This window comes from Rosa chinensis, chromosome 1, assembly GCF_002994745.2.
Source record: "Rosa chinensis cultivar Old Blush chromosome 1, RchiOBHm-V2, whole genome shotgun sequence".
NCBI classification, from domain to species: Eukaryota; Viridiplantae; Streptophyta; class Magnoliopsida; order Rosales; family Rosaceae; genus Rosa; species Rosa chinensis.
In genome coordinates this window covers 48,584,125-48,596,350 of record NC_037088.1, presented here as the reverse complement: position 1 = coordinate 48,596,350, position 12,226 = coordinate 48,584,125, and the positions used below count along the sequence as shown (strand labels likewise).

At 36.0% G+C, this 12,226-nt stretch overlaps 1 protein-coding gene across 2 annotated transcripts; it reads right to left on the bottom strand.

Moving 5' to 3' along the window:
* Window positions 1-4,872: 4,872 nt before the first annotated feature.
* LOC112181627 lies at window positions 4,873-8,174 on the bottom strand. Of its 2 annotated transcripts, none has more exons than XM_024320006.2 (8): window positions 8,015-8,174; window positions 7,848-7,928; window positions 7,100-7,356; window positions 6,932-7,019; window positions 5,646-5,722; window positions 5,476-5,544; window positions 5,253-5,329; window positions 4,873-5,148 (listed from the first exon to the last, which is right to left on the bottom strand). In XM_024320006.2, the coding sequence occupies exons 1-8, from the start codon at window positions 8,090-8,092 to the stop codon at window positions 5,048-5,050; spliced, it is 828 nt and encodes a 275-aa protein (XP_024175774.1). In that variant the 5' UTR covers window positions 8,093-8,174; the 3' UTR covers window positions 4,873-5,047. The 2 variants fall into 2 exon arrangements, with proteins under 2 accessions (XP_024175774.1, XP_024175775.1); XM_024320007.2 differs by having other exon boundaries at window positions 6,932-7,001.
* Window positions 8,175-12,226: the final 4,052 nt, after the last annotated feature.

Below are 12,226 nucleotides of genomic sequence, written 5' to 3'. Positions count from 1 at the left end.
AACCTCGTTAAATCTCGGTGTTCTCTTGTTGCTTTTCTTGTGGTTTGTTACTTTTCTATCGGTCTACTCTGTGAGCCTTGACGGGAGGGTCGGGATTCTAATTTCCCTATTTATAGATATCTAACTAGACCCTATAAGACATTGGAAACCTATTCCCAATAGACATAGAAACCATTACCAAGTAGGATTATGTAAGTAGGTAGGAAACAATCAGAACTCCTCATTGATCAAGGATTAACAAATCCTTATCCTATGAGGAATCGGATCCACACACCCAACAATCTTCCACTTGGAGCCGATTACGCCAGTAGCTAACATTCTTCAATACTCTTCAATCATAGCCAACACAAAACCCATTATCACAGCCAACATCTCCTTCTTCAAACTTGGAGACCAACTGAAGCCAAGCATAGCTTCTGTTTACTTATTGACACAGACTTAGTCAACATATCAGCAGGATTCTCACTTCCTTGAATCTTCAACAATTGCAGCACTTCTTTCTCCACGAGTTCTCGTTTGTAGTGATACTTCATAGGAATGTGTTTAGTCCTTGAACAAAAAGCAGGGTTCTTTGCAAAGTGAATTGCACTTTGACTATCCCTGTGCAATGCACAATTCTCTTGCTTTTTACCCAATTCCTCCAACAGACCTTTTAGCCACACCATCTCCTTACCAGCCTCTGAGACTGCTACATACTCAGACTCCTTTGTAGGCAGGGCCACTTGCCCTTGAAAATTTGAGACCCAAGATATGGCAGCACCACCCACAGTATACACATAACCAGTAGTACTCCGACAAGTATCATGATCTCCTGCTAAGTCTGCATCAACATATCCTTGTAGTTCAACACTACCTCTCTTGAAACAAAGAGACATATCAGTAGTACCCCGAAGATACCTCATGATCCGCTTCACAGCCTCCCAATGTTGCTTTCCTAGATTACTCATGTACCTACCTATAACTCCAATTGCATGAGCAATATCGGGTCTAGTACACACCATAGCATACATTAAGCATCCAACTGCCGATGCATAAGGTACATTCTTCATATGTTCTTTCTCTTTTTCTCTCTTGGGTGATTGTTCTTTGGACAATTTAAAGTGAGCCGCCAACGGTGTTTCTATAGCCTTCGATTCATCCATATTGAATCGCTTAAGCACCTTCTCAACATACTTTGCTTGTGAAAGCTTCAGCGTACCAGCCACTTTATCACGGATAATCTCTATACCTAAGATTTTCTTCGCCTCACCCAAATCCTTCAACGCGAACTGATTTGACATCTCTCTCTTCAACTTCTCAATCTCATTGAAGTCTTCCCCAACTATCAACATATCATCCACATACAGTAAAAGAATGATATAAGATTTTTCAAACCTCTTGAAGTAACAATAGTGATCGGATTGACATCTTGTGTAGCCACTCCCACACATGAAAGCATCAAACTTCTCATACCATTGTCTTGGGGCTTGTTTCAAGCCATAAATGCTCTTTTGCAGTTTGCATACCAAGTCCTCCTTACCAGGTGCTATAAAACCTTGTGGTTGCTTCATGTATATGACCTCCTTCAAATCACCATAAAGAAAAGCAGTCTTGATGTCTAGCTGCTCCAAATACAGACCTTCAGCTTCCACTAAACCAAGTACCACCCGGATTGTGGTATGTTTCACAACTGGCGAAAAGATCTCATCAAAATCAATTCCCTCCCTTTGCTGAAAACCTTTCACAACCAACCTTGCCTTGTAACGTTTTCTCCCATCAACTTCTTGCTTAATCTTGTAAATCCATTTGTTATGCAATGCTTTCTTGCCTGTTGGTAACATAGCTAACTCCCAAGTATTGTTGGACATGAGAGAGTCCATCTCATCTTGCATGGCACCCTTCCACTTAGCATAATCTTAATGTTGCATTGCCTCATCATAACTCACGGGTTCACCACAGTCAGTTAACAGCAAATAGTTAGCACAAGGCGAGTATTTATCAGCTAGTATTCCTTTAGTACTTCTTGACGATACTCTTGGCACAAAAGGAGGTGTCACTGGCTCATTACTAGGAACTTGTTCTTCAGGTTGTGCGACCTCAGGAGCTTCTTGTTGTTGTTGTTCCTCCCCATGATTTCTCTTAGCCACATCTTCATTGGACAATTCTTCCAACCTTGCAAACTGCCGATCTTTTCTTACAGGACTTTTAGGCTCTGCTGCTTGCCTATTCTTGTACATCACCTCTTCATTAAAGATGACATTCCTGCTCCTTACAACTTTCTTATTCTGCATATCCCAAAACCTATAGCCAAGCTCGTCACCGCCATAGCCTATGAATATGCACTTTTGAGACTTGGGATCCAACTTACTTCTCGCATCGGACTCAATGTCAACATATGCCACGCAACCAAACATTCTTAAATGCAATAGGCCTATCTCTTTTCCACTCAATTTTTCCTCAAGTAGGAGATGATTCAATGGTACTGATGGTCCACGGTTAATTAAATAAGCAGCAGTATTAACCGCATTACCCCAAAACATGTCTGGTAATCCTACGTGTATCCTCATACTCCTTGCGCGCTCATTCAGAGTCCTATTCAAGCGTTCAACCACTCTATTCTGCTGTGGAGTTTCGGGAATTGTCTTCTCCATCCTAATCCCATTCTCTACACAATACTCTTTGAAATCACTACCACAGTATTCACCTCCATTATCTGACCTTAGACATTTGATCTTCGACCCGGTCTCATTCTCTACGATCGCCTTCCACTTCTTGAACGTATCAAATACTTCCCATTTATTTTTCAAGAAATAAACCCATACTTTCCTTGTGTAGTCATCAATATAAGTGACATAGTACTTTGAGCCACCTAACGAAAGCTCCGGTGCAGGTCCCCACACGTCAGTATGAACCAACTCTAGTTTTGTATCTTTTGGTGCCTTGCCACCCTTTGAGAAACTAACAACCTTTTGCTTCCCAAATATGCAGTCTTCACAAAGCACAATCTTTACGGAGTCCAAACCATGTAGTTTACCCTTCGACTGAAGTATGCCCATACCTTTCTCACTGATATGCCCAAGTCTACGATGCCATAAGTATGCATCTTCATTTTTCTCAACGATTGCAGTGCCTTCATTGTTCTCAACAATAGCAATAATATTCTAGGTCGTATAAAGTGTCCCTGTCTTGATTCCACGAGCTAACACCATAGCTCCTTTACACACCTTCCACGTACCTTTCTCAAAGGTAGTGCGACATCCTTCATCATCCAACTGACCCACAGAGATCATTCCTCTTCAACCGCGGTATGTGTCTAACATTGGTCAAGGTCCATGTTCCACCATTTGTCAGCGAAATCTTCACATCACCCCTTCCCACAATCTCCAAGGCTCCACCATCAGTAAGAAACACTTTGCCAAAATTACCACGTCAGTAATTCACCATGAGCTCTTGTTGTGAAGTTGAGCGAAATGACGCTCCAGAGTCTATGATCCACGACTCTAATGGTGCTTCAGTAATGCTTAGTACAAGTGCATCCGAATCAAACTCAGTTGTGTTTGCCATCTTCATTGTCTTCTTCCACTGGTTACAGTCTCTCTTAACATGTCCAGATTTCCCACAATGCCAACACCTATCGGACCACTTTCCTGACTTAGACATGCTTCGGCTTTTCCAGGTGCCCTAGACTTGGACCTTCCACGATTGTTATTTGAGTTCTTGTTGAACGTTCTACCTCTATTTTCTATAGAGAGCGCAGAACTTGAAGGATCTTCAAGGTTATTTTGCCTTCTCATCTCTTCATTCAGAAGAATGTCACGCACATCATTAAACTTCAACTTCTTCGTAGTCCTAGCTCCACTACAAATCGAGTTCACAGTCACATCCCAATCCGAAGGCATGGAAGTCAACAGCACCACAGCTTTGATGTGTTTGTCGAATTTAACATCCACCGATGCTAGTTGCTCGATAATATCACCAACTATCCCAACTTGCTGGCAAAAAGATATACCCTTACCCATCTTCAAAGTGAACAGTCGCCTCATCAAGTACAACTGTTGAACGGCATTTGGATTCTCATACATGTTGGACAAACTATCAATCATCCCCTTCAACGTAGTCTCCTTGATAACAAATCGCCGTACATCATTTGAAAGCGATAGTCGAACGGCTCCAAGGGTCATCCTATCCATCTCGACAAATTCTTCCTCCTTCATATCTTTTGGGAGCTTGCCCTCTAAAGTCTCAGCAAACTTCTTCATTTTCAAGTAGTCCTTGATTTGTGACCTCCATAGGCTAAAGTCATTACTGTCGAACTTATCGACCCTCTTCTCAACGTCTTCTATGCTCATTGTTTCCACTCTAGAGCCTAAGCTCTGATACCACTTTGTTAGGAATTTGACCTAACATTCGTCTTGTGGAAGCAGACAAGTGCAAAACAATATAGATAAACGATCGAGAAAACAAACAAGAACTTGTTAACAAGGTTCAGCAAAGAACTTTGCCTACGTCCCTGGGCTGCTTGGGTTTCACTATAGAAGAAGAAGAATACATGAACAAGAATACAAGAATCTCTCACAAGAAGTTCTCACCATCTCTCAAGACCTCACTTTCTCTCTCTGTTTATTGCTTCAAAGACTTGATCATTACTTCAAAGACTTGATCTACTACTACAACCTATGCCCCTATTTATAGATATCTAACTAGACCCTATAAGACATTGGAAACCTATTCCCAATAGACATAGAAACCATTACCAAGTAGGATTATGTAAGCAGGTAGGAAACAATCAAAACTCCTCTTTGATCAAGGATTAACAAATCCTTATCCTATGAGGAATCGGATCCACACCCAACAAGGTGGACATACCTTTAAACATCAGTATTAGTCAAGCTCTTTTATCATATGAACTGGAATTTATTTTTTCAATAGTTTTAAATAGATATAATACATATAATTCTAAATTTAACATTCAAAAAGATACAAATATACTGTAATATGCAATAATCATGAATCACAACATCCCTCAAATGAAGAGTAAACTTGAGTGATTTGAATGTACGAACAGGAGCTACTTCAGCTTGGTATTGAAGTCAGAAAGTTGAAGAATCTCAATCCTAGGAATTGTAGCAGCTTCGTCTTTCTCTTTCTGTGTATTGTACCCCCAACCACCTAATCAAAAGCTGAATTAGTAACAAAATCCATTGAGTACCACTACAAAGCACATACGGCAATGATAACAAAGCAAGCTTAAGATTGTTTAAGAGGAATTTTACTTAGATACAAATTCCATCCATCCAATTCAGGTTCTGTGATAGCTTCCTTCAGAGTTGCGAGTCTATCCTCCACAAAGCTGGTCAGAGTTACATTAATAATGTCAATCGATCAGAGAAACCAGGTCAGAGTATTAAACAGAAGGATGTCTAGCATAGAAATGCAGAAGTTTGTCAAAATCATCACATTAGAACATGTCAAATACTGAGCAGAGAAATATCTTACTGCAGCTTCAGCCCTTGATGTTCTGCTTTCTCTTGAAGCTGCTTCAGTATTTCTATCTTGTGGCTGCAACTGGAATTATAAGTGAGCAAAATTAACATATTATGGAAAGTAATCCATATATTTTAGTTAAATATACCAAACACAAGCTAGCATCAAGTTAATGCACTAACCTAGAAACACCAAATATTCTTTCAGGCGATATTGTATCTTTTGCAAATTCTTGTAGTATTACCTCAGCAAATGGGCTCTGCATGTAAAAGTAGAGAAAGTAAGGTTGCCGAACAATGAAAATATTGAAATGAGCTGTCAATATTACCTAATTAATTAGGATTATCAATATTTCATAATCTATTAGGATATATTCTGTTTCTTATTATAATTAGATGTCATGTAGGTATTTATTTGTACCGAATTCATTACTTTCCTTCTTGTACAAAAGATGTATCTCTATATATACCTCCACAAGGAGAAGAATAAAACATGACAGTAATAATGTGATAGTTTTGTCAGACAAAGGGAAAAACTATAATCTAAAAGAAACTCAAACAACTGCTCCTTCATTATGAATAAGTGAATGACAGAATACAGAGCAAACAAAAATTTCTTCCCACAATCTCCACCTTTCAAAGTCTCAAGTTAAAACATATCAAAATCATTTTTACCTCTTTTGTTATCCTCTTTTATGAGGAAAAGTAAAACCACTAAAACAAAAAGCTTAATTGTCAAACTACCACTAAATTGTCAATTTATATTTTTTAAATTGCAATTGCGAAAGTTAGCCTCCTAAATTTAATGAAATTTGTCAATTTACACTCTCCGTTAATTCTAACGTTTTCCATCCAAATGTGAGGGATGTGCCCTGCACATGAGAGGTAATATGGTTATTTTTTTATTTTTATAATTAAGAACAATATTCATAAAAATGAAAAGTAATTTTTTTAGAGTGGAAATTTATGGCTTCCACCTTTTAATTAATTAAATTACATTATATGATTCCATTAAAAATAAAAAAATAAAAATTATCGAATTGATGTTGTCATTCACCAAGAAGATACTAATTTAATTAAAAAAGGGAGTTGAGATAATTTCAACATCAATCCAATTAAGTGCTAATTTTTAATATAACTATTTTATTAGGATAATATAATGTAATTTCATTGCAAATAAATTGTAAAGTGTGTGGGTTAATAATAGGTGAAGGCCATAAATCTCCACATTAATTTTTTTCAATGTATATTTAATATCAATTAAAATAAATGTGTAGGGGCTCATCCCTCATATGAATGGAATATGTTAGAATTAACAGAGGGAGTGTAAATTGATAATTTTCGTCAAGTTTAAGAGGTTAATTTTTGTAATTAGACGTTAGAAGTGTAGATTGACAATTATAATCAAGTTTCGGAAATATTTTGGAAATTATGCCAAAACAAAATGAATGCTTGTGTAAGATCCACACCTGTTTCCCAGTGACAATGTAAATGACTGAGGTTGCCGATTTAAGAGCATCAGCAACACCTGGATACAATCTGCAACCAAAGCCACTCCTACTCGATTATGCATGACAACAAACCAAAAGTATGCTAACCAAAAACCAATCCAACAAGACTTTGAATTTCCCTCTCACCTATTTGCACCAATCCAAGTTTTCAAGTCCTGAAGCTTCCACTCATTCCTGACCTGGAAATATAATTTTACAAGAGCATCCTTATCCTCACCCCATTCCTTCAAAATCAGATTCTTCAACCCTGACCAATTCTCCACTATCCCTTCCACCGTGAGCCCTTCTGCAACTGATGACTTCCTTATAGAAGGAAGCCTCATTTCCAAAAGTAACCTCACAAGTAGAAGATTGTCATACCGGTTTTGCAGCACAGCTCGCACCTAATTCATCATTCATTGTTCCACATCAGAGTCGTTAATAACATAGCAACATGGGTTTTTGTGTGACCAAAATATCGAAAGTCATGAAAATATTGATAATTCGGGAAAAAAAATTTCGATAAAATATAAGATATTTTTCCGAAATTGTGGATATATATATATATATATATATATATATATTTAATCAAAGGACGTCAAATTTCAATGATGAAGACTAGGTATTACAAAAGAATTCATCAAATACTGGAGGGACATGCCCACTCCATGATACTTGCAACCGTGAAACTACTTATGAGCTAGCTTATTGGAATCCCTATAAGGCTATAAACATGGGAAAAGAAAGAACTTGACACATAAGAAATTGTCATAGAGATGTCATCAATAAAAGTTGTATAATCAACTAAAAATCAAAAGATGTGATAAGTAATATTGGTGTTCGTCAAAAACAGAAATGTCAAGAAATTAAGGAGAATATTTTAGTCCTTGCTTACGATGCGGATTTGATCAACAACCCAATCCTCTAAACTTGAATCCACATCGTTGAATAGCGTTGGCCATATCACTTTAGCAGCCTACACATGCATTACCGTTCAATCAAATTAACCATCTTTCAAGTAAAAAACTTCGAACATTGGAATAATATAAACAGCAACACTACCTTGGCAGCAGTGGCATAGCTCTCTCCGCAGCTATCGCACAGAACTCCGTCGAAATCCAAAGCGTACAAATCCCCCATTTCTGCTCTGGTCTCTAGTCTCTGCTCTCTCTAATTAACTTCTATTTTCGACGTAGGCCTTTCAGTCAAGTCTAGGCACTTATTTATTCATGTGGAGGCCCCAATTGGATTTCGAGGAAGTTTAGTTGCAACTCGCAAGGACGCGTTTTGTGGAAAACATCACCTAGACGAGGACAAAGAAGAGGGTCAAGTGTAACAGTGACTGCCACTAGAGTGATCGAGAGTATAGTTGGGGGTTTGATCAGTGAAGTAAAATGCCAGAATTTTTTGGATCGATGAATTTACTGGCAATAGTTTAACTATATTTAACGATCAGTAGATCACATTAAACTTTCTACATTTTGATTTTGCAAATTGCAAGCAGATTTCTTTGGTTTTATTTTTGTGCGCAACTTTTGGTGAAAGTTGTGGGGGGTTTGGTCAATGAAGTAAAATGCCAGAATTTTTTGGATGAATTTACTGGAAATAGTTTTAATATATTTAACGATCAGTAGATCACATTAAACTTTCTACATTTTGATTTTGCAAATTGCAAGCAGATTTCTTTGGTTTTATTTTTGTGCGCAACTTCTGGTGAAAATTGTGGGGGGTTTGGTCAATGAAGTAAAATGCCAGAATTTTTTGGATAAATTTACTGGCAATAGTTTTAATATATTCAACGATCAGAAGATCACATTAAATTTCTACATTTTGATTATGCAAACTGGAAGCAGATTTTTATTTTATTTTATTTTTGTGCATAATTTCTGGTGTAAATTGTTCTTCAAATCTTAATTGTTTCGGTATCATTTCAAACTTTATTCATGATAGAGTTTACATGAGTAAAACTTTATCTCGATTCATCAAGATGTTTATCATTAAATGTACTCGTCATTGAAAAAAACTTCAAGGCTATGTTTGGTTCACGGAAAGTAAGGATCGTGAAATGAAACTTATTCTTTTCTTGCGTTTGGGATTCAAAAGGAAATGAAATACTTTTCTTAAGGAAGAGAAGATTAGGGGGAAAGTGGTTTTTTCCAAACACCAAAAGAATCACTTTTCCTCATTTTTTCCTTATATTTATTAGTCACAATACATTATTTTATTCCATTAGTTACTAAATTTTCCACAACTTTCCTGATAGCTTTCTTAATATTACCAAACATCGGAATAGAAACTTCTTGGAAAATTTCATATTCTTTCCGTTAGGAAAGATAAAAGAATTAGTTTTTTTTCCGTGAACAGAAAAAAATTTCTATCCTACAATCGAACCATGTCAGCTTGCCACATGGTCTGACGCCCCAATAAAAAATTGCCAAGTGGAAGTTTTTTTACAGCTCAAACCATCTATTTCTATCATAGTTAACTGATGCAAACCTTAGGTGGTGTTCGGCAACGTTTTTATGTCTGTGTTTTCATTTTTGAAAATGTAAATATGGTGAAAATGCGTTGGGCGACCTATTTCTCAAAACATGAAAAATATAAATTTTTTTCAACTTTTGCTCGGAGAAACTAAAAAAAAAACACACAATTCTGCATTTTCACTTTTTTCTTCACCTAGTAGAAAATATGGAGAATTTTTTTTTTTGCAATAAACTACCAAACACATTTTCAAATTTGAAAAATACAATCTTGTTTATTTCATTTTGTTTTTAAAAATCATTTTTAGAAATTATTTTTGAAAACGTTACTGAACATGCCCTTAAAGTTTTCAGCTTTCTTCAAGTTTCGGTGTCTTTTTACCCTAAACACGTGAAAGTTCCAAACTTTTTTTGAATTTTTTTTTCCTTTGTACTTAATCACTGTAAGTGTACGTTTCCATCATTTGTTCAAATTTTCGTTTCCTTTTTCCTTGAAGACTTAGCTTTGTTCAAAGTCTTTCCTTGCAGACTTAGCTTTGTTCAAAGTCTTATTTCCTTGATCTGCCTTTATATTTTGGCTAATTTGTTGTTGCCATTTGTTATTTTCAATAGCCAGATAAAGTGGGATCCTATTGTGCAACCAGTATTCTACTTAATCAATCAAGTAAAGAAAAAAGTAAATTTTTGTTAACCTCTACATACATGTTTAGAATTCAGATGCTGCAAGTCAAATAAAGATGCTAATAGTTATGAGCTTACCTAAATGTATCGATCGAATCACGCTTAGTGTCCTCTTAATTATTTCTTAGATCCTTATCAACATCTCCATCATCATCAAAAATAGTCTGCTGACAATAAATATAACACTACTCCATATAGCTAGTAACTTTTTTTAATTTCTTTAGCCGGAGATGTTTTGCTGAGACTATTGCTATTTTGGATGCTCTTTTTTATCATCACCTTTCTTCATCTCCTTTGTGTTTTTTCTTCTAAGGTGAAAACCAGCGGCGGAGCCAGAAATTTAAATTTATTGGAGCACGAAAAAAAAGTAATAATTTAAAATATAAAAAATCCTTTAAAATAACTCTAATGAGCTATTTATACTAGATGATTTCCGCAACATGATTAATTTTCCCTTCAAATATTTTAACGTCTTTGTTAAAAAAAAAAAAAAGAATTTATAATTGACAAAAGAATTAGCTGGGAATTGTTATTGATGTTAATAAAATATATATTTTTTAATAATTTCGGTATTGGACTTAACAATTTATATGTAAAAAGAAAAATTAATAATTAATTATCTGTTTGATGGCAAGAGTTGTTTATAATATTATTAGATTATCAAAAGTTCAAAACTTGGGTCCAAAAGGGACAACTGGTCTGCACTTCTTTCTTTGGTCTAAAAGAAAAAGAAGAAACCCAGGAAACCCATGAACCATGGGAATCGAACCCACAACCACAAATTTCAGAGCTTTCTGCTCTACCAACTGAACTGTACCTTTATTCATTTGCTTATCTAGTTAATATATAACATATACGTTTTGAAAATCAAAACTGGGGCACGTGACCCAGCGTTTCCCTGTCTCCCTCCACCTCTGGTGAATACAATTGAGCATCTATTGTTTACATGTCCGTAGGTTCTTTGTGCTTGTTTTGCACATCCTATGAGTTATAGGGTGACTTTACAATCCATTACTACTTTTTTATCATCACATTTCTTCATCTCCTTCATTTCTCCTCCGTTTAAAAATATTATATAAAAAAAGGCATATTTTTTGCGTACGAATACTATCAGTGTAATTGCTTGTTCACTTTAATAAAGCAGTATTTCTGAGTCTTGATTAGCTCTCTCCCACTCCTAAATCCTAAATGAGTTGTTGGAACTTGGAACTAAACTGGATGTTAAAAATGTAGTCGAAGCTTGCTGTGGTTTATGTGATCCAATAACATTTTTAAGCTATAAACTAACTATGAAGCTCTAGCTTCTAGCTGATTTCTTAATTAAGCTTAGTATAGTATTAATTTGAAGATGAAATTATTGTAGAGTTTCAAACATTTTGAATGGTTTGCTCCAGATACAGTGCAAAACAAGACTCAATTTGAAAGAGGGAGGACTAACTAGCTCAAAGGATACTAGCTACTTGGTAATCGATCTTAATTCGAGTCTGGACTCTAGCCGTATGTACTTCTGGTACGGTTAAAACAAGATGAAATTTCACATGTGAACACGAAAATCCTGCAACGAAAGAAAAAATGACCAAGTGTACAAAATAATATATTTTTTATTAATGAATTTGAGGCTTACAATTTCTGTCAGTATTCTTCTACAAGAGTTTCCTCTGATTCAATCTCCGACGTTGTTTTGATCCAAGGGTGGTGAGCACTTGATCTTGGATCGAACGGTTGTATTTTTAACCACTACACCAAAAACCTTATCAGACGACACTTTTTGCACAACGGAAAAAAAAAAAGTGTTGTGTGATGAAGGAAAGTGAATCACATAACGAGTTTACAAAATTAACTTGCGTTGTATAAGGCAGTTAAAATTCTGAACTTTTTAGGTAGAAGGTCATCGCACAACAGTTACAAGAATATTCTGTTGTCTGAATGAAACAAAAAATAGGGGCAGATTTCCCTCCTAGCCTGACTCAAATTTGGCTCCAAATTGATACTCTAAAGTACAACAAAATAGTTATATATGTTGTATGAGTGTAGCTTGCAAAATATCATACAACTGTTTTTTTACTTTCTGTTGTCTGATAAAGAGAGATATATTGGGAAAGTTTGGATGTGT